Source organism: Magnolia sinica, chromosome 6 (assembly GCF_029962835.1).
Source record: "Magnolia sinica isolate HGM2019 chromosome 6, MsV1, whole genome shotgun sequence".
Classification (NCBI taxonomy): domain Eukaryota; kingdom Viridiplantae; phylum Streptophyta; class Magnoliopsida; order Magnoliales; family Magnoliaceae; genus Magnolia; species Magnolia sinica.
Window position 1 is genome coordinate 75,661,940 of NC_080578.1, and position 26,217 is coordinate 75,688,156.

The window sequence follows — 26,217 nt, forward strand, 5'->3', positions numbered from 1 at the left end:
GTTATCCAATCGCCGCCCACAAATGAATATGAATTGACATAACTAAGCGTGACCGATGGCCTACGTGCAAAGTGCCCTAACTTGAGTACGGGGCCATCCTTCGTGCGACATGCCATTCGTGTACAACACATCAAGTTTGTGGAAATAGTAAAGTCGACCGTGAAGATCACCTGTGAAGAATTGGGCTAATTCACTGATTAGATGGGCCATACTGTTGGAATCAATATACAACCACTCATCTTATCAACATCTAGGTGTGGCCCACTACATAATCAGATTAGACAAATTTCCAAAGAAAAATGACCTTCATGGTGGGGACTATATTTTCCATGGTACTGATTTCTTAGAGAAGTGTAATGTTGGCGGTAAAGATAATACGGTACAAAAAGTTCCAGTACAGTAGTCTGTAGGTGATTTGTTCTCTAAATAAATTCAAAGCCGTCTTAACATTCGCACCATCCTTCGTCGGAAAAGCCTCTCTCTCTCTCTCTCTCTCCGGCCAACGCTAGAGTTTCTCAGCGAGGATGTCAGACGCCAACAACACGCGCGTCGCAGTACGAGCGCTGATGACGGCCGTATCCACCACACCGGTGCGGCCAGGAAAGACGCATCCGCTGTCCGCAATGGATCACCTGATGGGGGTCCACCACCTCCGGATGGTATACTACTACCGGTCCGACGCGTCGGTCGAGATGGAGAAGCTGAAGGAGTCTCTGTCGGACATGCTGTCGCACTACCCAGTCCTCACGGGCCGTTTGAGGAGAGCCGAGGGCGGAAACTGGGAGGTGAAGTGCTCTGATGCTGGGGTCAGGTTCCTGGAAGCTACGGTGGATGCCACCCTTGATGAGTGGCTGAGATCGGCACACGCGTCCGAGGAGAAAGACCTGACGCACTGGGAAAAGATGCCTGAGGATCCGTACATCTGGTCTCCCTTCCATATCAAGGTGCGGTTACCACATCTCCCATCATCTTATATCCGTTGGCGGGAATCTTGTCGTGCATTTTGAAATGGGGTTTTGAGAATTTCATTTGGAGATGGTTGTTAGATTCCCGCCAGCTATCTACGTCCGTGAAGGCGGGGAAATGAAAAACTTTGATACTCTAGGAGAGTGTGATGGTTGATAGACAGGCGTTTAAAAGATAACTTTAAAATTGCACGTGTGGCAAACAGGTAATTTAAACTAAACCGTCCAAAAACAAGATTTGGGGCATCCTGTATAATCGAGATTAGGTCTAATCTGGAATTTGGCGGGCCACATATGCCGTCCACGCACGGTTCATAATCTCTGCAGTCTGGTGAATCGTGCGCGAGGGTATGGTACGCGACACTCCAGTGCCCCGTCCAAATGTGGTGCCTGTAGTCGGAAGCTATATCAGGCCCATATAGATGCTCGCGACAAATCAACTCCGTCCATCAGTTTTGCAAGACCATAAAAGGACAGGATTCCAAAAATCAGGCAGATCCAATACTCAGGTTGGCAACACCACACGAAACAGTAGGGATTGAATGCCTATCATAGGAAACCTTGTAGGAGCCACAGAAGTTTTGTATCAGGATGATACATCTGAGTACAGTTTATCCGAGTGCTAATAATCCCATGGTTTGGATGGTATATGAACATAATGGTAGGCTTATGAAGGTTGGCCCACCTGAGTTTTGGATCTGCCTTATTTTTGGATTACTATCTATTATAGTCTTTTAAAACTAATGGACGGAGTGGATTTGTCACAGACATTTCTATTGCCCCCACATGGATTCTGACCATAAGAATTCCTGTGGCGGAGGGCCGCAGGCAAGTCTGGTCGAGCATGGGCGGATAAAATTAGGATTATCCTTAATTTGATTGGCACCATGGACTGGGATAGTGTTTGGCACCATAAAGTAGATCACCCCTGTTTCTAATTCACGGGGTTTTATAGGGTTAGAAATCTCAAAGGGAAAGCTTGGATTATATCTAAAATCCTTCTAAAGAGTGGTATATGTAACATGTGCGTCGGTAGGTTATTAATTTATTAGGCATATAGCTCACTAATGACATTCCAAAAGAATTAGATTATCAATTGCATCATTATAATTGCTTTAACATGATGATCTACACCGTCCAAATATTGTTCATGTAAATCAAGGGTTAAAAATAATTGGTTAATCACCTGTATGTGATCTTGTGCTTATGACCCATCTGAGACTTAGAATTTCATCATTTTCGCGCAAAATATATTTCAGTGGGCTTAATTTAACCATTGTATCAAACATTATATACATACACTAATTAAAGATTAAGTTAATTTATAAATAAAATTTAAATCCTTGTAAATATATTATACGTAGCTACTTTTGAATTACAAGAGATTCTATTAAAGGTGACACGAAACAGAAAATTTGAAATCCAAGGGTTCCAAATCCACGCTCCCAGAGAGGCCCAAGATTGTTCATAGAATCTGGTCTTTGGATGGTTACTTAAGACAGTGGGTTACGCATTTTATTTATTCAATTTAAGTTACTGTATGCGGGGTGTATTATTTTTAAATGCCTGGCGCGTCCAAATCAACTAACTCCTGGTGGGGAAGTTATTGCGACTCTGACCCGTGAGCTGTACTCGGAGCACTTTTTATGGGGGAGCAGATTAGGTGTTGCATTCACACCTCAGCGGGTGTTACCCTTACCATGGGCAACACCTTGATGATGCGTTGTATATACATGACCCACCTTGATGATGTGTTGTATATCCATGCCGTCCATCCATTTTCCAGCCCATTTTAGGACGTTGTCCCAAAAATTAAGTAGATCTAAATCTCAGGTGAACCACACCAAAGGAAACAGTGGTCATTGAACGAACACCCACCATTAAAAACTTCGTAAGGCCCATCGCAAGCATATCTGTAATGTTTATTTCCCATCCAATCCGTTTATAAGGTCAACCAAGCCTGGATAAAGGGATGAGACAAAGATCAGCTTGATCCAAAACTTCTCTGGCCTAAAAAAGCTTTTAATCTTCAATCACAAATTTTTCCAATGGTGTGGTCCACATGAAATTTGGATCTGCTTAATTTTTTTGGACCATGTCCTAAAATGAGTTGAAAAATGGATGGGCAGCGTGGATATACAATATATTCACCAAGGTGGGCCCCACAGGCTAAGGGTAACACGCATCAAGGTTTTACACGGTAACACCTAATACGCTCCCTAATAGGGATTAGAGAGCTTTGCCAAGCTCACACGTATAAGCAATAACATCTCATGCACATATCTCACATGCGGCATATCATGCCCAATAAGTCTCAGATCCAATCCATCCATCCAAACGGCACCACTGTATTGATGCTCCAACAAAAGAATCAGGCTGATGCACTGGTCCGGATGGCCACTGTTTGAAAAACAGATAGATATCTATGAAATGCTTGGCTGAAGTTTTCTAACCTACCCAGTCGTTTCTTGTATTGGATTCCACTCAATACAGCTCATGCACACCCACACACATGTGCTAGCATCCTACGAATGTGCAAGATCCAATCCCTTCATCAAAATGGCACCACTGTATTGATGCTCTAATCCAAGAATTTGGTTGATCCACTAGTCAAGCAGGTAACAATTTACCAAACAACTATACGGCTGTGAACAACTTCGTTGAATATTTCTAACCTACCTAATTGTTTCCTGTGTCAGGCCCACCGGCTGAGTGGAATAGATTTAGTTTTAGGGAACATGTACAAGATCGGGCCAACCTGATGGATGGACCGGATGTTACACCTACGTGTCATGCTACCACATAGCTGTATTGCGTACGCGTGTGAGCTTAGCAAAAGCTTTAGATTATTAGAAACCATATCAAATTTATATGGTCGATAAAAATGTTGGTGGGATTTGTCTGTTGGTAGGACTTAAACGGACGCAGTTTGGCTAGTGACGCTGCCACTAGCCAGCTGGTGCTACGTGGGGCCTGCCATTATGCATATGTTTTATCTATGCTGTCCATCCATTCCAGGTCATTTTAGGGTTTCATTCGAAAATGAGGGATCTAAATCTCAGGTGGACCACACCATAGGAAAACAATATGATACAATGTCCATCGTTAAAAACCTCTTAGGGCCCACCGTAATGTTTATTTGACATCCAACCTGTTGATTAGGTCATACGCTTCTGGATCAAGAGAGAAAACAAACATCATCTTGATCTAAAACTTCCGTGGCTGCCAAGAAGTTTTTAATGGTGGCTGTTCAGTCAACACTTTTTCTTGTGATGTGGTCCACTTGATGTTTGGATCTACCTCATTTTTTAGAATCATGCCATAAAATGATCCAGAAGAATGAATGGACGACGTGGATGAAATACACATCATGGAGGGGCCCACAGAACACCGATCACTAGCCATTGGCTAGCAGCAGGGTCGCTAGCCAACTGCGACCAAGTTCCGTCATGTCTTGACTATAACCCAAGTCGATGCATATGTTGTATAAAAAAAATGACACAAATTCAAATATTCTATGGACCACGTCATAGGAAACAAACAACGGTGATTAACCATTAAAAACTTTTGTGGCCTCTTATGGGCGACAAAATTTTTGAATCCAGCTGACATTTGTGTTTCCCTTCATCCAAGTCTGTGTGACCTTATTAACATGTTGGGTGGCAATTAACATTAATAGTGGGCATTCAATAATTACTGTTTACTGTGGGAGGGTCCACTTGAGATTTGGATCTGCTTTATTTTTAGGCCATGCCCTAAAATGAGCTGGCAAACAGGCGGAGGACTTGGATACACAACGCATCATTGAGGTGGGCCCCACAGTTATAACTTGTCGGAACTTGGTCATGTCCTGACCTGACTGAATCTGTGCCCAATATAAATCTTCAAAACTTCATTGTCAACCGATTCAAAGGGCATATTGCTGTAGGACCCGTGAGTGCTATGGTCGATCGATCTGAGGCCAGGTTTCATAGTCCAAACCGTTCATGTAAGGTATACAGCTGATGGGGCCGTTTTGAAAATCATGGACGTGGAATTGGTACGAATGCCTTTGGCGCGGGAAGTTCCTGTGCTGGAATTGTGAGAAATCTACCCGGTTCATCCGTTTTGTGAGCTCATTTTAGGAATTGAGACTAAAAGTTAGAAGAATCCAAGACTCAAGTGGGCCACACTAAAGGAAAAGTTGGGTAAGGAAATTCCTACCGTTGAAACCTCTCTGAGGTCGACAGTGATGTTTACATGCCATCCATACCGTTCATAACATAATTCCTACTGGGATGAACTGAAAAAAAATAAAATTAGCCAGATTCAAAACTACTGTGGCCCATGAATATTTCAACTGTGTAAGTTCAATCCTCACATTTTTGGCTCACTTGAGTATGGGATCCAATTCATTTTGGCCCCATTCCTAAAATGATCTCACAGAACGGATGGATGAGGTGGATTTCTCACAAACATCACGGTGGGCTCCACCTAAGTTTTCAGCGTAGGAACTTCCTGCCAAAGGCTTGTGCAAGAAATCAGCTTCCAAAAATCATTAAGATTAGAAGTGTTTGGCTCAAATTTTATTGTGCTTGTTCTGTGTGCCATTAAGATTAGAAGTGTTTGGCCCAAATTTTATTGTGCTTGTTGTGTGCGCCGGACGTGTTAGAGCCAAAAGCCATTCCATTCGGTTCCACTTTCAATTATTGCAACCTCATTGTGGATCAGGATTCTCCATATGGGAGCATTTAGTGTAGGAGTTATTTGATACTTCGGTATAGTGTGATGGTTGATACCATAACGCATCTTGTGTTAAGGTAAAAATGGTCAAAATTGTGGCACCAAATGTAGATAGGTCTTGATCCAAAATTTGCATTGGTTGATTGATAATAACCTTTGATTAATGTGCATGTTTCTTTTTTCCCATGAGCTAACACCTTAAATATTATTCATTTCAATTGTCCATTTAATGTCCACCAATAAACGAGTTGGATGAGAAGTGGTCATTAGAGCGGGTAGTCCAACTCTTTCAGACGCGACTTGATCCGAACCAAGTGTGTGAGTCGATCCAAACTGAGTAGACTTCATTCAATCTGAACTCAAAGTGAGTCAAGTTCGGGTCACTCAGTAACTCACTCGACTCGAGCAGAAATCCAACTTGGTACTGACTCGACTCGATTTGAAACTCGACTCACACACACACATATATAGAGTCATGATCACCTTTGAACCTATGCACGTGCGTACCTTTGCACACGTGTCATGGGTGTCTAATCCAAATGGACCATGTGATGTAGAATCCCATGAAACCCTAAGGGACAAATCTTCACCATGATCTAAAATTTTGGTGGGCCATAGCAAAGAGAAATGCAAATCAAGGGATGAAATTGTTTTCATTTTTTATGGCCCACTAAAGTTTTGGATCAAAGTAAAATTGGGCCCGGAGGGTTTTATGAGGTACTGCTTCATGTGGAATGTTCAGATTTTGGAGTCACATCATGTATGATGAGTTCTCAAAAAAGTTTGCATGAGTTCCGTGCGATTGGTGCACAACTGAGCCTTCAGATATATATATATATATATATATATATATATGGAAATGGTATTATGAGGTCGACCTCATGGGAAGTTCCCATGAGGTTGAGCTGTGTGGGCCCCACTGTGATATGTGTCGAACATCAACACTGTGCATTTGATGGGTCCTCTTCAGATTATGGGATATGCCAAAAATCAGCCGTATATGAAACTCAGGTGGGCCATGCCATTTAAAACCATGTGAAGACATGCCTAAAATATATAAAAACACTTGGTGGGGTCCACCTTAGTTTTGGATGTAGTCGAAACTTAGTCTGACCCTTCATCCAAGTGGGACACGGGTTGGATTTGTGAACCACATCTCGGTGGGCATAATAAATGATTATGAATGTTTTAATGGGAGGATAACCTCTCTCAACCGTTGTATCTGGTGTGGCCGCCCAAGTCATGGATTGACTTAATTTTTAAGCCCATGGCCCACCATGGAACGGTGCATCTGAATGATGGGGTAGATATTCCTATATATATGTGTGTGTGTGTGTGTGTGTGTGTGTGTGGAAATAGTACTATGAGGTTGACCTCATGGGAAGTTCCCATGAGGTCGAGCTGTGTGGGCCCAACCATGATATGTGTTGAAAATATACCCATATGTCAGATGCACCATTCCATGGTGGGCCATGGACACGAAAATCAAGTCAATCCATGACTTGGGTGGGCCACACCACATACAACAGTTGCAAGGGGTTACCCTCCCATTAAAACACTCATAATCATTTATTGCGCCCATCGAGATGTGGTTCACAAATCCAACCCATCCATTGGGTGTGTCCCACTTGGATAAGGGTCAAACCAAGTTTCAACCGCATCCAATACTCAGGTGGGTCCCACCAAGTACTTTTATATGTTTTAGGCATGTCTTCACATGGTTTTAGATGATATGACCTACCTGAGTTCCATATACGGCTGATTTTTGGGATATCCCATAACCTGAAGGGGACCCATCAAATTCACAGTGTTGATTTTCGACACACATCACGGTGGGGCCCACATAGCTTGATCCATGAGGTCGACCTCATATTACCATTTCCCACACACACACACACACGCGCGCGCGCAGAGAGAGAGAGAGAGAGAGAGAGAGAGAGAGAGAGAGAAATTTGACGTTTCAGATTTGAAATGCCATGTAGCTGATGAAGAGGCTGCAATTGACTGGTGCACCTATGTTTTGAGTTGTGATTTCAGCCTGTTGATACCCCGCTGCACCCAACCTGACTCGGTACTTGTGTCTGGGTCAAACTCAGTTCGGATTAGTCCAGGTCAGACCTGGACTTGGATTAGGTCAGGCATGCTACACTCGGTACTGAGTAGGATCGAATTCGGGTCAAGTCTATTTCAAAACCGGATTGAGTCAGGTCAACCCTAACTCGGTCCGACTCGGCTCAATGCCCAACTCTAATGGTCATCGATGAACAGTTCATGACACTAGTTTTATGTGGGGCCCACCTTATATATACATGACAAGAATATGATGTTTTAAGAAAAGAAAGAGCGAACTAGATGGTGCCCCACATGAATTTAGAGGTTTATGGGTGATCATCAATTGTTTTCTATGATGCGACCAACCTGATGGTTGGATTAGCTTTCTTTTGTTTATTTAGTGTTCCATCTTTATGGTGAGATGATTCTATCTGACATGTTATATGGCATGAGCACACTACACTAGATCCCAAATGTAACAAGTTGAACGAGTGTATTATCTATATCTAGTTGGTGACAAAGACTCTCTTCTTTAATCTTTGGACATTTAACTCCTTTTTCCTTTTAAGCATTGATTGAACATTTTAATCATAGTTTTGTAAGTTGCTTATGTTGTTGATGTCTTAAATCTGTAAGCAATAAGGTTTGTCGATGCCATCGACAGACCACTCGATGCCATCGAGCAGAGGTCGATGGCATCGATGTTGTCAAATCGCATGCATTCAACATGTGCTATTCGCATATGCGATCGCACAATCGCATATCCCATGGCATATTTTTTTAAAATAATAAAAATTTGAAAAAAAAGGAAAAAATTAAAAAAATTCTAAAAAAAAAAGAAGGAAAAACTTGTCTAATTAGTACACATGATTGGATTGGGTTATTTTACTTATTTCATTATAGTTTGAGTGTTTCATTAAGTGATATATTTAATTACTTATACTATATTATATTATATAAACTTTAACAAAACAATCAACAAGCCACATTAAAAGATAACTAATTATTATAAACTTCGAACAAAGAAATTTTACTGATAAATGGATAACTTGAAACAACTTACAAGTTATAACTTACAACTTAATTTACAAAAAGTAAACACAACTTATAAAATGCAAAAAATAAACATAATTGAAATAATTGTAGAGAGAAAGAGGTGTAACATAGAAAGAGTAAGAGATTTAGAGCTTTGAAGTAAAGAATAGTGACAATGGAGGGGATATGAGTACCTATTTATAAGCAAAAGTTCTCCAAATTGGAAACATAAAAAATAAAAAATAATTCTTCCGCTCTTGGCTTTTGGGAAATATGTGATCGCATATGCAGTATGCAATCGCATACTCGCATATGCGATCGCATATTGGTCGCATATAAAAGTATGCCATGGCATACTTGCCAGGATCGCATGTGCCATCATGGCATATGCGATTTAATCAACAGTAAGCGCATATGCGATCGCATTTGACAACAATGGATGGCATACAAATGCTCGATGCCATCATAAAAATCCATGTTGGTTGCTGGAATGTTTTGGTATTGTTACTTGATGTCATTGAAGGTGTTTGATGCCATTGTTAGATCGTCGATGACATCAAAATCGCATCGAGCGTGCACGTGCAATATTGCGTACTTGCGGGATTTGTTTCCTATTCCAATTGTGATACTATATATATCAGGTGTAATTAGGATTTAGGAGTAGTAGAAGAGTTCTAGAGCTTTCTATTTCGTTCCTAAGGGTTTCAAGGGCATAGTTAGGGCTTGTCAAGTAGATTCAAGGCTTGTTTGAATCGGTAACACTTTATCTCTTATAATTTATGCTTTCATAATGCATACTTGTTACTTTATGCCGTGGTTTTTTCCTGAGAGGGTTTTTCCACATAAAATTTAAATTGTTTGTATTTGAACTTGGTTGTGTGATTAGTAGTACTTTGCTTGATTCGTCTTTGTGTGCTTCCGCCGTTCCCAAACAAGTGTTATTAGAGATAACATTGGGAAACAGATCAAATCTGAAAGCAAGGTATCAATGGCATCTAACTCAAAGTTCGATGTGGAAAAATATTCTAATAAAAACAATATTGAACTATGGAAAGTCAAGATGAATGGTATCCTAGTTCGGCAAGGATTGGATGAAGTTCTCCTTAAAAAGCGACTAGAATCTATGACTAAAGGTGAATGGAACAAGATGGATAAGAAAATGAGAACCTCTATCTAATTGTGCTAACGGATGAGGTCCTCTATAATATCATGAGAGAGAACTACGGCAAGTACATGGGCAAAATTAGATAATATCTATGCGAAGAAATCTCTTGAGAATCGTTTGTATTTGAAGCTACAGTTGTTCAATCTGAAGATGGCAGAGGCCGGGGGTGATGTTGAAGCCCATATTAGTAACTTCAACAGGTTGATTTGGAAATTGTTAGATGTGGAAGAAATAATGAAAGATGAGGATTAACTATGCATTCTGTTGGATTCACTCCCATCTTCTTATGAGTCATTCAAATATTCTGTGCATCGGTAAAATGACCATTAGCATCGAGTCCGCTATCTCAGCTCTTCAATCAAAGGCGATGAGAAAGAAAAGTGGTGACGTGGGTGCTTCTACAGATGCATTGGTTACAAGGGAGAGAAATTCTGAGCAGAAAAGTAGATCTTCATGATCGAGGTCCAAATCTGAGGGTAAGGGCAAAGGCAAGTTGAAGTGCTGGAATTGTGAGATGACCGGAAGCATGAAAAATGATTGTTGAAATTCTAATTAGTGAAAGAAGAATTCAGATAGTTCTTCCTGGGAAGCCAACACTGCAGAATCCAGTGATGAAGTGAATGGTAGTGACATGCTGACCACATCAAGATCTGAGTACTTCGATGAAGAATTGATTTTGGATTCGGGGGCTTCGTACCACATGGCCCCTCATCGGAGTTGGTTCACTAGTTACAGTGAGTGCAATGATGGCCAGGTGTTTATGGGCAATGATAATGCCTGTAAAGTGGTAGGTGTTGGATTGGTGTGCATCAAGATGTTTAATGACATTGAGTATATCTTGACTGAGGGGAGACACGTTCCTGATTTGAGGAAGAGTCTGATATCTCTAGGAGCGTTAAAGGCAGTTTGGGTGAAAATTCACTGGGTTTGATCATGTTCTTAAAGTTTCAAAGGGGGCACCCATAATCATGAAAGTACAAAGGAATGGAAACCTTTACAAGTTGATCGGGAGTACATCGTTGGGTGGAGTTGCAGTGTTTATAGCGGATTCCACGTCTGCACGTATATGGCATATACGCTTAGGCCACATGAGCGAGCGGGGCATAGAGGTAATTTATGACCGTTGTTTAATTTCAATTTTTAAAAGCATTGATTTTAACATATGCGAGCATTGTATATATGGTAAACAATCAAGATTGTCTTTTAAGTCTGAAAAACATGTTTGTAAGGGTGTTCTTGATTTTGTGCATTTTGATGTACAGGGGTTGTCGCCCGTGGTTTTTGGTGGAGGGTCATCATGGTTTGTCACATTCATGGACGATTATTCTAAGAAAGTGTGAGTTTATTTCATGAAAAATAAATTTGATATTTTCATCAACTTCAAACAGTGGAAAACGATGGTGGAGAAACAGTCAGGTCGAAAGGCGAAAGTGTTGAGGACATATAATGATGGAGAATTCACTTCTGAGGAGTTTAATCGGTATTGTAAAAATGAAGGGATCGTGGGGCACAATACAGTGCACCGTACATTAGAGCAGAATGGTGTGGCAGAGCGGATGAAATAACCTCTCGTAGAGAGGACCCGATACATGATTAATAATGCTGGGTTGGGCAAGGAATTGTGAACTGAGACCATTAACACTGCTTGTTACTTGGTGAATCAGTCTCCTTTTACAACCATTGAATGTAAGATTCTAGAAGAAGTGTGGAGTGGTTACCAGGTAGATTACTCGGGACTGTGTGTATTTGGTTGCGGTGCTTACTCTCATATATCGTCAATTGAGAAAGATAAGCTGAACTAAAAGGCTAAAAAGTACATCTTTGTCGACTATGGTGGTGGTATGAAGGGCTACAGGTTTTATGACCGGGTCACACGGAAAATCATCCTTAGTTGCGGCTTCAAATTTGACAAAGGATCTTGTTCCGTAAGGATGAACACAAGGAAGCGGAAAAGTTAACTATGGATATTCAAATAGATAGAGATGAGACACATGCTGATATTGAGACGCATATAAATGTATAAGAGCATGTGGAGCAGTCAATTGTGAGAAGGAATCTGCTAAGGGATCACAGGTTACCAGTAAGATATATGGATATCTTAAAATTCGCGTTTTTCCTTATTACAGATGAGGGAGATCCATGTAGTCTTCAGGAGGCTCTTGATAAGCCATATACCCAAAAGTGGAAAGCAACGATAGATGATGAGATTGACTCCTTATACAAGAATGTGACATGGGAGTTGGTAGAGCTTCTCGTCCGCTGTAAAGCGATTGGGTGCAAGTGGATCTTCAAGAAGAAACATGGTAGGTATAAGGTAAGGTTGGTAGTGATGGGATATGCTCAAAGAGAAGGTATTGAATTCGTTGAGATATTCGCACCTGTGGGGAGGCACGTATTTATTAGATTCGTGTTGGCGCTGGTTGCCTAATACGATCTTGAGTTAGAACAAATGGATGTGAAGATTGCCTTCGCATGGGGAATTTGAAGAGTAGATTTACATGAAGCAACTAGAAGGTTTTGAAATATAACAGGCAAATAATAATGTTTGCAGGTTAAAGAGGTTGTTGTATGACCTGAAATAGTCACCTAGGGAGTGGTACAAGAAATTTGATAATTTCATGGTGAGTCAAAAGTTTAACGGGAGTGAGTATGATCATTGTGCCTATTACAAGACACTAAGTAATGTGAAGTTCATTATTTTGGTATTGTATGTTGATGACATGCTTATCGTCAGTCATAGCATGTCTGAGATTGACGTACTAAAGACTCAGTTATCGGGGACATTCGAGATGAAAGATCTGGGGGCTGTAAAGAGGGTTCTCAGCAATGACATACATAAAGATAGGAAGATGAGCATGTTATGGTTATCTCAGGCGGAATACCTGGAGAAGGTATTGATGAAGTTGGGATGGGCAAGGCAAAGCCGGTCAGCATTCCCCACGGGGCTCATTTTAATCTTTCTTCTGAACAATGTCCTAAAACAATGAAGAAAGCATGTTATGTCTCGTGTTCCTTATTTGAGCATAGTTGAAAGCTTGATCTATGCCATAGTCTGTATAAGACCAGATATTTTACATGCGCTGGGTGTTGTTAGCAAATATATGTCTAACCCCAGCAAGCAATACTGGGAGGTAATGAAATGAATACTTCAATACATTCGAGGTACGTAGGACTACATCTTATCATTTGAGAAATCAGGGGACAAGCTAATAGGCTATGTGGATTCTTATTATGGGGGCAGTGTGGATAATAAAAGGTTGACTTTCAGTTAATTGTTTGTGATAGCGGGTGGAGTGATCAATTAGATGTTGAAGCTTCAATTTGTGGTGGCTCCTTTCATAACCAAACCTGAGTATATGGCGGTGACAAAAGCATTCAAGGAAGGTATTTGGTTGAGGGAGATGATAAATCAGTTAGGGCTTCAGTAGGAGGTTGTGCTGGTTAATTGTGACAACGAAAGCATGATTAATTTGGCTAAAAATTATGTTTATCACTCACGAACTAAACATATTAATATGCATCACCATTTTATCCAATAGGTACTTGAGGAAAGAGGCATGACTTTAGAGAAGATTCACATGAGCTTGAATCTAGCTGACATGCTTACTAAGGTGGTTCCCACAAAGAAGTTCAAGTTCTGTATAAATTCTCTAGGTTTAGTGAAGGCATAAATGGAAGATAGAGTGTGTATGAGAAGCGATGGTGGAGCTACGATGCAAGACAAAATTAGAGATGAGGAAAATGAGCTATGACGAATGAAGATTGAAGACATGGTGGAGATTGTTGTTGATTTCTTAAATCTGTAATAAACAGGGTCTGTTGATGCCATCGATAAACCACTTGATGCTATTGAGTAGAGGTCGATGCCATCAACAGATTCTTAATGCCATGAAAAATCCAAAAAAAATAAAATAAATCCATGTTAGTTACTGGAACGTTTTGGTGTTGTTACTCGATGTCGAAGGTGTTTGATGCCATTGACAAATTGTCAATGACATCGAAGATCCCATCAAGCGCATGCGCATAAAATTGCGTAAATGCGAGATTTGTTTTCTATTTTGATTGTGATACTATATATATATATATATAACAGGTGTAATCATGATTTGAGAGTGGTAAAAGAGTTCTAGGGCTTTCTAATTTGTTCCTAAGGGTTTTAAGGGCATAGACAGGGCTTATGAAGTGGATTCGAGGCTTCTTTGAATCGGTAACACTCTCTCTTGTAATATCTGCTTTCATAGTGCATACTCATCGCTTTATGCCATGTTTTTTTTTTTTTTTTTTTTTTTTTTCTGCAAGGGTTTTTCCACATAAAATTTGGATTATTTGTGTTTGGATTTGGTTGTGCAATTGGTAGCAGTTTGCTCGATTCGTCAGTGTGCTTCCGCAATTCCCTAACAACTTATGTCTTCTTGTTTACATCTAATTTGACATTGGCAACATAGATGGCTTAGAAGACACCATGTGACAATAATATCTCAATTAAGATGAAGATATATATATATATATATATATATATCTTACGACCGTTAAAATGACAAAATTTGCAAGAAAGACTGACGATGGACAATGGCCATCACGATCGGAAGAAGAATGAACGTTAGTGGCCATGTTGGCCATTACCATGAAACACGTGTCATACAACAAAATAGATAAGAAAAGGTAACCACCACACACACGTAGTGAAATTGAAATTAAAAATTTAAGGATGTGATCATAGTGAGTGGAGATTGTGGAATAATAAATCCAAAATCTTTAACAAAATAATAAATGTAAAGTCTTTATTAGAATAATAAATTAAAAGTAATTGTAATATACACGTGGCAGAACATGAATGGCCATAATCTACGCAATGGCCTAAGAGAGTGTGCATAATTGTTTAGATAGTTGTAGATGATATACTTAATGATACATGAAAAAATATAATTAGCCACACTTGTTAAGTGATTGGCTAATTACATGAAAATCATGTAGAGTCATCCTGAAGATAAAAATGTAATAAGTCACAGCTACTAATTTTCAAATTAATCAAGAGAAGATTATGGAGATGGATTCTGATTATAATTTTCCAACAACTGCCTTACATGCCTATAAATAAAACAAAGAATGAAGAGCTCCAGACCCATATCAATCCAACACAACTCCTCTATAAAGTTGAACACTCTTATCCCTCGTCTCCTCATGAATGCCCTTTAAATTGGGTCCAACCCCACTGCTAGCCAACCCAATGCTATAGAAAGCATGGACCGATTATATACTTATCCCTCCATTCTACATACATGAACACACCGCTGGATCACTAGGAAGATTGCTCATTCTCAAATCAAATGTTGTAGGGCTTTCCTGGTATGTACAAGTAATTCTGTTGGTTGCCTCACCATGAAGCTTAGGTCTCTCGAATTGAAGGTTGCGAGGCTTTCCTACTACGTGCTAAGTAAGCCCCACAGTCCCGAATGGAAGGCTGTGGGGCTTTCTTGCTATGTGCCAAGTAATTTTGTTGGTTGCCTCGTCATGAAGCTTAGGTCTCTCGACCAATGTGATGAAGAAATCAAATCACAACCGTCTCACCACGAGCCTGGCTCTCGCCTTGATTTCTAACAACGTGGCACCCAACGATTGTCTTACTTACAAAGTTCGATTCTTAGCAACAAACATATAGACCTTATTTATGACTGTCTTGCCACAAAGCCTAATGAAGTGACAAATTGAAGATCTGCCTTCATTAGGCGTCTCGCCACGAAGCTAGATTCCCGTCAAGTGATAAACAAATAGCCATCATGCCCTAGACAATTGCCTCACCATGAAGCTTGGCTTCCAGTCAGGTAATGAACAGATGATCGTTTGGCCAAATTTGAATATTTATGTACATACATTATCACGAACTGATCACATTTGTTATATAAACTCAAATATTGAAAAATCTCAATATATATAATAAAAAATATATATACACGTGTTAATAACAATCTAATGAGCTACTGTAGACACCCAACCGAGAATGAGGAAAACTATTCTTGGAACTTCAGAGGGACTTCAATAAAACCATCTTTGATCGACTCAGAAACTACTTAAGCTGGTAGAAGGGCAAAAGTTCTTGGCATGTCCCAGAAATAGCTCATGGATCCAACTGGTAGATTTGAAACCTAACATATCATATCTTGGCCAATTATCTAGACAACCTAGAACCTGGAATTGTACCTCACCTGGATAAAGTTTTTTTTTCTTTTGCGACTCAAGAAGCATTGAAAATCCGAGCGGTCATGTCATAAAGATCCTTACCACGTCCCAAAAATAACCAACGAACCTAATCGATAGATCCTGAATTCAACAGATCAGATCTTAGCTGAACCACCAAACCTATAAGAACTATGTATATTTGTGGAACGTGAGGAACCTGCCTTAGAAAAGGACAAACCAAATTTTAGGCCAGCAACCAACTGACAGTTCACCTAGCTTGCTTTTGATTGTCAAAGTTGTTCCAGGTAGCATCACCATTGATCAGCCACTAACCAACGGTGGACAACTATATCTACCACACAACAACTGCCATTTTGGGGATAACAAGGGTTCCCAAGGTCCAAAGGTTTGGGTACGGACCTAATCTAATTAGGACGGTGAGTGTTTGGTATGACTCCTGCCTAATGAATGGACCTGATGTTTTTCCAAACATGATATCGAAATAATTTCATATATAAAAAAGAATAAGATAAAATAGGCAGTGACAAAACGCTTTCAAATAAAATTAAAGTTTTTGAAAATAAGTTTTTAAACTTTGTTTTTCATAAAAATATACTTTTTTTTTCAACAGTGGCAACACTCTTCAGGCTCTTAGATTTTCTGCGTTAGAAAGCAAACAATTTCACTGTTCAAGGTGGGTCACCACTTACCAAGTAAATCAACAGTTATACTTTTTTCCACTTATTCATTTGTTTTTATAGCTGTTGCCTACTCGAGGTGTGAGATGGCCTGATTTTTATGCCAAAAGATCTAAACAGTTTAGATCACCTGTTAGAAATCCGGCGCTTGTCAGCCTATACTTCCACACGCATGATTACCAAACCTCGATACAAACGTGTGTTCATCCATGCGCACACGTATGGATAAAGGTGGGTTTGATGACTTACACATACCTCATACTAAAAACATTCCTTTTCCATGGTTGCATGTCAGGGCTCAAAATTTGGAAACTGAGTGTGCATCCCAATCCTGAGTTCTGCATCACGACTTGTACACTAAGTGTACTCAAACTGGTAAAAAAGCAAGCTATTCAGAGGCAATAATCACGTATTCATGCTGTAATCTCTAAGTTCCATCCATCCATCCATCTATCATTCACACACATTAAAACAAACCAACTTTCATACATTCCTAATTATCAGAACCATTTAAGGACTCACCCATTTGGGGTTATTATACAAATGTAAATATCAATCCCCAAAACTATAAATTTCATGTTCACTAAACCAAACTAACGAAATCTCAATGAACAACATGTCTCCAAGTGATGGAATAAATAAAACGAATAACCATCCCAAAAATGTAAACAAACGTTATATCCCTAAAAATCAACGAATTAAAATAGAAATCGCTCCAATAACTTAAACAGTCTAATCCTAAATAAATAAAATGAATGAAACTAAAATCAGTCTAATGCGACAAGCTCTTCTTTGGTCAAATAGGGTCACGTATCCCGTGGATCGTTTGCCTGTTCAGCTACATATTCCTGCTCTTGTGCCAACGGTTCGCCTTATGTTACATCTGCTTATTTTTCATCAATAAAGCGTAAGCTGGTCGGGCCTAGTAAAGGTTTCCATCTTGATTCGTCCACATAAAATTAAGATAGTAAAACAGACACAGAGTGCATTTAATTTTCCTTAGTCTTGTTTATTATATGAGATGTAAGAGTGCATCATATGAGATAATCGTCCATATGCTTAGGTTTAAAATATTGTCAACCTACATCCGTCACTTAAGCAGGCTTTCACCATTCGGTAGGCATAGGCATGGCTCACATTTGGAAGCAAGGCACTAGGATAAACTTTCCATCCCGGGAGGTTCCCCAAGATAAATTATGCATGTGCTGAACAGGCACAATGCATTTATTGTGATGGATGATGATTAGGTTTCACCATTTGTTAATGGTTTACAGTTACAATGCATTTCCCAGCATATACAAGTATGAAAATTAGAGTACAAATACCATAATAAATCAAACATTTATACATGTAAACAACGGTTGGTAGATAATAACTAATTCTAACTCCAATCAAATCAAACAAGCATCGCGATAGAACATTAACCAAATACAACATGTAACATGCAACTTATCTTGATCCTAATGAAGAGGAAAACAAGTTGGGATCACTTACCTCGAAATTGGGTGAGGTTGATTTTGTGAAAATAATTGAACTAGATTTAACAATATCTAAGAATTCCCTAGATGCATCATACAAACAACAATTACTTTTCAAATTTATGTGAACTCAAATGATGAGGCCTACCTTTGATTGATCAAGATCATGATCAATTTTCCAGATTTGGTTCACAATATGATCCAATATGATTCTTTCAAATCCAACCCTTAACAAAGGGTTTGAAACCAATACTATCTAATGTGGAACCCACTTGATAAATCAAATGGGTATTTATCTTATCAAAGTGCTTTGAAACCCTATATTGACTAGCCCATCAAGTATAATCAATTATTCACTACTAATTTAAATAATCTATTAAATCAGATTCTCGCTAATCATAATAATTATCCATTTCAACCTCTATTGGTTGGACTGACTGATTGTCGGTCAGATCGACTAAGCATCGATTGTCATTTCAGCCCCTTTTACCCTCTATTGGTTGGACCGACTATGACTATCGGTCGATCTAAAACGAACTGACATGCTTCCGGTTGGAACGACAGAGTGTATGCTTTGTCAAATTCTTATTTAATTCGTTCTGTCAGACGGACCGACGATGCCGCAGGTCAAACCGACAGACTTTGGACTCGACTTTGATTTTGACGAACCAAACCAAAAATTGGGGATTTTTCTTGATCCCAATTTAGGGTCCATTTTAGGCACATAAGTCAGATCGAAACCGATCATTGGCCAGTCAACAGATATTTAAAAAAAGGCTAAACAATTAGTTTGATTCGAATCTCCTGTGTCTTACATAATTTATCAATTATACATGATTTGTTTCTAAGCTAATCCGGACCTACCATTGGTAAAGTTTATCAATTATACATGATTTGTTTCTAAGCTAATCCGGACCTACCATTGGTAAACTAGAAAAAAAGGAATTATTTACGCAACATGCATTAATCATTCAACCTAACCTAGGTTAGGAGAGTCTTTACTAGTTGGCTAACATGCTTGTTTTGTTTCTTAAGGACAAAACTAAATATTTAACAAGTTTTATTAATTAGATAGTTGAAATAAGTGTGACCTGCCTAAATACGAAATTTGTAGTTGTTACAGTGCATGTCCTCTTCATAGCTCTCCACTGTGAGGCCCACATGGTGATTAGATCAACTTGATTTTAGGTCTCACTTAATATGATTGGGTGCACTTGTGATGCAGGACATGAATATTAAATATGATATTCGAGATTTTAGGCTTAAGATCACGTTAGTTCAGAAACAATTACACAAATTCCATATCCCACATGAAAGTCCAAACATTCAATTAAGGGGAATCTATGCGGGTCCAGGCCTACACATGATAGGATTGGATCAATAAAAATTATGTACCAAACGATACTTAAAGATAAGAAATAATCATCCACACATGCATAGTAATCAGTCCCTAATCCAAGGGATTCAAAAATTCCAATTTGGGAAACCCTAGGGTAAGAAAAGGGGCATAAAATTAGATATTTGAGTAATTTAGGGTTAGGTTTAGGGATTTTGGTTGAAAGCGGAGTGAAAGAGAGGAGAGAGACGAATCAGAGAAGTACTGCCCGTGTGGACAACAACAATGCCCAAACGCACGTGCTTGTGATCTCAGCCGCACGTGTGTGGAGCCCACTATTCAGAAAAAGGCCACCTTGGCCCTATTCGGCCAGAGATGGACTCCAAAACCTCAAAATCTCAGCTCGATCCGATGTACAGTTTGTACATGGGGCTCCTTCGAAGTTTTAGCCCTCCTGTAGGGCCAAATTCTGAAATTCTGCTGTGGGGAGGAGAATTGCTGCAATAGATGATTGATTCGAAGTGTAGATGATGGGGTGAGATGAGAAGAAGGGATGGTAGAAGATGGGTAGTAGAGATGACGATGGATGGGGGTGAATCGGGATAGATGTGGCTTCACACTATGGTAGTTAACCCTTCGATGAAGGGAGGGCTTCGCACCCAATTAGGCTTCACAACTTAGAGAGTAGGAAAACGCAGAATTTTTATTAATCTTCAATCAATTAAAAAAGCTACAAGGGATGCCTATTTGTAAGAAAACCCTACATCCCAAAAACTCGCACCATGTGCGCAACCTATTACTTGGCGATGAAGTAAACTAAAATAAAAATCAAACAGAGAAATCTAAAGTGTTCATGATGTTCTAAATAATAACAATAAGCAAAACCTAAAATATGAAATCAATCCGACGAGTGGGCCACGATCATGAGATCCCAGATGGACTTTTCTTGACTATCGGGCCCACTTTTTTTGAACCAAAACTTGTCTTCTAGCTAGGAGGCCCTCCCTGGACGTCGTCATCAAGCCAGATCGATGGTGGGGGCCTCCTTCTGCGATGTACATGTGTAGGGGTGGTGGTGTGAATGCGGGTGATGTCCCCATCAACTTGATGCACAGGTTGGATCGTAAACACACATCACATGAGACCCATTTCCACTTAATACTACCATCTTAACATTTCCCATGCATGCATACATACAGATACACACAGAGATGTTCACATAGCATAAACTTTCTATAATGAATAATTCAATAATATGCAAAATTGATAAGTATGGAAGATATGAAACCCCATATAAGTAAAATAGGTCCACATTTCATCTTATGTGGTTGAACTCATGTAGGGTAGAGCATAATTTATTTAATCAAGATAAAATAAAAATAAAAAATAAAATCAGTTAGATTGCGGGGAATTGGAGTTTTTTTTTTTCTTTTCATTGTGATAACTGTGATAACTCACCTAGTTAAGGTGGGATATTTCAATGGTATTAGTGTCAAATGATAGGATATCGTATGTGTACGGTACAACTATACATAGATATGAAGGTAAACCTTTGCTTAGTTGTTGTATAATCTTGTTTAATTGCATGTATTTTGCGTATACACATTTATTGCGTCTATATTTGAAGGTATTCTAAATGGAATTGATATCCTACTTTCCACGAATTGGGGCATCAAATTTTCATGGTATCAGAGCCTTAATCCACCACCTTCAAACTATACTGTTCATAAGCTTGTAATCCAGCTTTGAAATCTGCCTTTCCAACTTGATTGGAGCTCATCTCCAAACCCATTACTACTTACTCTAGTTAAACCCATCATCATTATCATCTTTAGAGTTTTTAAATGTGATGTTGATCTTATTTCAATAACGGAACTCCATCATCGCCATTGATTTTGTCATCTTCACTGCAAGCAACATGCAATCTCCAGTGGATCTTGACAGCAACTCCACCATTACAGCCTATACCCAACATCACCTATTGACAGTAGTTCTGCTCTGGCTGTTTCATCGTCTCTCTGATCTGATCTGACATCCAGTTATCATTGGACTGTCAAATCCGAATCCTGACGTACGGTGTGTCAAAACAAATATGTATGGGAAGCAGTCCCTAATTGCTATCTGCAAACCTGTTTGGCACACCTATCATTGCAGACTGAATATCTGGTCCACAGCATCTTGATCCAATTAGTTATCCATGGATTGAATTTTCTATTTATTGATCTAATTTTACCTTTTGCTGTTCTGTCCACAAATTAGATTCCTATATCATCTCTGATTCATCTACATTGGTCTTCACCATTGATGAAACTGCCATTTTACTAAATCTTATATCATGCCAGATCTATTATAGTTGTAACCTCTAGCCCTACTTGTGACCTTGTCACGATGCCTACCTGTCAAAGCCATTACCATCCATCTGCTTGCATTTGAATCTTCCTTCGTCTCTGATCTTTGGAATCATCTTTCCTGCTACTAAAGACTGCCACTGAAATTTGTTAATTTTTTTTTTAGCCTTCCAAGCTCAAGCTACACCTTCTTAGAGCACCTTGAGTCTAAGGGGATGTTAAGGGATTGAATATAGTATGTGTATAGTAACAATTGTGCATACGTAGATGGGAAAATAGATCTTTGCTTATGGTGTGTAATCTTGCTTAGTTGTGTATATATTTTGCAGTAATTTCAATTGAATTAATATGCAAGTTTTCATAGTTACTGCTCACAATTTCATTGAGTTCATGTATATAAGTTCCATCTCAGTTTTGGGATAAAATTGGAAGTGGAAGTTTGTTGTTATCTCTACTATCTATATTGAGAATTGTTGTCAGCAAAAAAATACCGACAGGTGAGAAGAGTTTTTAAACAATTAAATGGTCAACTAGGGCCTGTTTGGGTGCCACTTCAAAATGAGTACATCTTATTTTAGTTTATTGTAGTTTTGCATTAGAGATCATGGCCGTTGGTTTTTTAATCCTTACCAGAAAGAAATATGATCCGTAATGCATAATTGTTGTTGACTAAAATGAGATTGGACTCATTTTTAAGTGGCACCCAAACAGGCCCTTAGGTAATTTCAGGTGAGGCTGCCTCATACCAAAAGAAAAGTTTTGCTAAAGTATCTGATCCTCGTCCCCACGTCATTACTAGGTATTTTATATGGGACCATAGCTATTGGATTTGGGGTCATGTTCAACCATCTAAACCTTGATCTGATGGGATAAACGGCGAGTATGGTTGCCTCATAAAGTCTTCGAGATTTCAAGATGCTAACTTTTTGTTAAATTTCCCACAAAATAACAGTTGAGGCGGTGGTTCGTTTTCAAAGGAAAAGAATTAAAATGATCAAGGGATTGAAATATTCCAATCTAAGGGCTTGAATCAGCACTACATTAAAATGATCTTATTTTAAATCTGCATGAGTTGGTGAGAAAATAACTCAGCTGCTTTACTCTTAAATGGGTTAGCTAGAGACACAACCAGCCACAAAGAGGCCCATCGTATAAACAACTTGGATCTTTCAAACATGGACCAGGTCTAATGGCTTAGTCCCGACATATCCAATACCAATCCATTGAGATATATTCTAGCATATCTCCCAAAAGAAATGCACTTTTTTCCAACCACCTCTCGCTGCTCCACTACTTGCAAAACACTTCCTCGCCGTTTGGTGAACAGATGCCAATTTTACATACTAATACAGATGGACACACACATTGGAAGGAAATGGTGTGGAGCAAGGAACGTTGATGAATGGCGGATTTCTTCCACGTTTTTAAACATGGGACCTAAGAGAATCTACATTATTTTTTAGATTATCATCACCATCATTTTAGCCTCCTCCCAACATTCATTCCTGTAATTCACAGGAAGATATGATTTCTCCCTCTTACATTAGTCTATTCCTCTAGTTGATCATAGCCCACCTATGTGATAGATTATTAATTAGTGCTTAATTGTGATAAACTTGGTCTATTAAATTATGAATATGAGAGTTTTATGCTCTCATTGCCCATCTCGAGCCCGGATGGAGGGTTGAGTTGGGTTTGCTAGCTAGCATCAAACTTACCTCATAACTCTCATCATGAATCCAAACAATATGGCATTCCAAACTCATGCTAGGGCATGTTAAGACCCTGCTAGAGTGGATTGGTGGAATAGGATTCATGTAGCCTAATCTAATCAATTAGGATAAGGAGATGATGACGATGGCGGCAACGATGGCATTAATCTATTTCTATGGTTATTAGACAAAACTCCCACAGCTGCGATGTAATAGTAAATTACATAGGTTGATTTTAAAAAAAAAAAAACGAATGTGAAACTGTTGTGAATTGAAACTACATATGGTATGTTTTTTTTTTATTACGAGCTCATTAAGACTGGAACCATGTTATTCGAAATGAACAATATGCACTTTTCCATTTGCAGATCAACGAGTTTGAAGGTGGGGGGATAGCTATCGGCCTAAGCTGCACCCACATTCTTTCTGACCCCACATGTGCTACACTTCTTGTCAAGGCATGGAGTGATGTGCATCGAGGCTCCACCATCGCCTACCCTCCCTTCTTCCACCCACCAGGACTACGAGGCCGAGACGCTCCCAACACTGACACAAAATCTGCCAAGTTTTATGCATCCAAGTCAAAAGCAAAACCTCCAGCCCCAGTGAAAATGTCGACTGCAACGTTCAGGTTCTCAGATGCAATGGTCAAGAAACACCTCTCAGAGATCCATGCCGAGTGTCCCGATGCCACCCCATTCGACATGCTCGCTGCATTGTTCTGGTCACGTGTAATGCATGCGAAGTCACCTATGCACGTCGAAACTCACTCCCTCTCAATATGCATCGACTTCAGGAAGCTTATGCATGCTCCGCTTCCGCATGGCTACTTTGGCAATGCATTGCATTTTTCAGGTGTTTCCTCCACTGCGGCAGAGATGGAGGAAGGTGGACTAGGATTCGTCGCAGGGCTCATACACCGCCATGTGTCGGGCCTCGAGGAAGAAGAGTACTGGTCTGCCATCAATTGGGTGGAGTCTCAAAAGGACGAGGGTGGCAGGTTTGCACCACCCTTTACGATGTATGGGCCGGAGCTAACTTGTGCCAACATGGAGCATGTGTTTGCTTACAGTGCCATGTTTGCGAAGGATGTGAAACCGGTGCATGTGGCGTACCATGTGGGGAACGTGGAGGGAGATGGGCTGATTTTGGTGCTACCGTCGCCGGAAGAGGGGCTTGGACGGACGGTGACGGTGACATTGCCTGTGGAGCAGACGGCGAAGTTATTGAACGATGAGGCTATCTTGTGCCTGAAACCAGCCGTGCTTTTTAGCGGGAAAGCATAAACTGCTTGAATTAACTCAGCATTGAACAAGTCTATTTAAACAAGATTTCTCCTGGAATATAATGAATAGATGGTGAAAAAGTTGGAATTTCTCCTCTCCTCTCTCTTTTCTTTTCTCTTCTTCTTCTTCTTCTTCTTCTTCTCTTAAAATTCTCTCTATTTTGGCTGGCTTTCATTTGTTCTGTTTGCAGGTGACCAAAATTAATTATATCAATTTGTTATGGCTGCTTATGGTTGAAAATAATTGTGTTATATGTTCTCTCTCTCTCTCTCTCTACTACTACTACTACTACTACTACTACTACTTTTTATTTTATTTTGTGAGGTTTCACCAAATTTGGGCTGTTTGATGGATGATATAGTGAGTTGAAAAGACTTAAGTGGAAACCTCTTACGGTTGCCTCTATTAGGCACGCAGACCGGCAGATATATGAAGGACCGGACCTGATTTTAGTGGGTCAGGTCCAATCTTTTTAGCATAGGTTAAGAAATGTGGTTAGCTGGGTGTGGTTCCATCAACTTAGACCTGGTTAGAATTTTGTTGGGTTTGGGTTAGGCCGAATTAGTTTTAACAATAATAATAGCATACTATATTATATTATAGTGAATCAATGAGGTTTTTAAGCCACAAACGTGTAAGAGATCATGTTTACGCATCAATGCATGTGTCAAAGTGGCAAATGTGTGTGCAATAATCCATCCATCAGGTGGGCCCGAACATTTAAGTGATCCTATTTGACTCAAAGCCTAGATCCAAAGACATGATAGATGCCCACACTACAAGAAATGGGACTTTTAGCGGCGGTTAAAAGCTCCAAAACCCGCCGGCAGTACTATTACTGGCCCTAGACAAGCGCCGGTAGATGGGTATGGCAACAAAACCTATGCAGATGCTAAGTGACTTTTCCCGGTGCTTGTTTGAGCGCCGGTAATTGGGTACTCTTTTTCGGCGCCCACTCTCACTTCACCGACGCTTTTGGTGGCTGCTGGTAATTCTGAAAGAAGCGCCAGTAAAAGCATGGTTTTTGGACACTTTTTCTCACGGAAAAGCGCCGATACAAGTCTACACAAGTGCCGGTAATAGTTTTTATTTAGATTTGAGAGGCCCCAGCAAGCCAGTAAATTTTTTTATTATATATAATTCAACTGAAACCTGTATTTTTTAAAATATTTGAAACATAAAAAATGATGCAGTACAATTAAAACTGAATATTAAACAAAATTTATATTACTACACAATAAAA

At 39.6% G+C, this 26,217-nt stretch overlaps 1 protein-coding gene across 1 annotated transcript; it reads left to right on the forward strand.

The window, feature by feature from the left end:
- Window positions 1-442: 442 nt before the first annotated feature.
- On the forward strand, window positions 443-25,231 carry LOC131248890 (hydroxycinnamoyltransferase-like). Its single transcript, XM_058249394.1, has 2 exons — window positions 443-944; window positions 24,057-25,231. The coding sequence occupies exons 1-2, from the start codon at window positions 525-527 to the stop codon at window positions 24,972-24,974; spliced, it is 1,338 nt and encodes a 445-aa protein (XP_058105377.1). The 5' UTR covers window positions 443-524; the 3' UTR covers window positions 24,975-25,231.
- The last annotated feature ends 986 nt before the right edge of the window (window positions 25,232-26,217 follow it).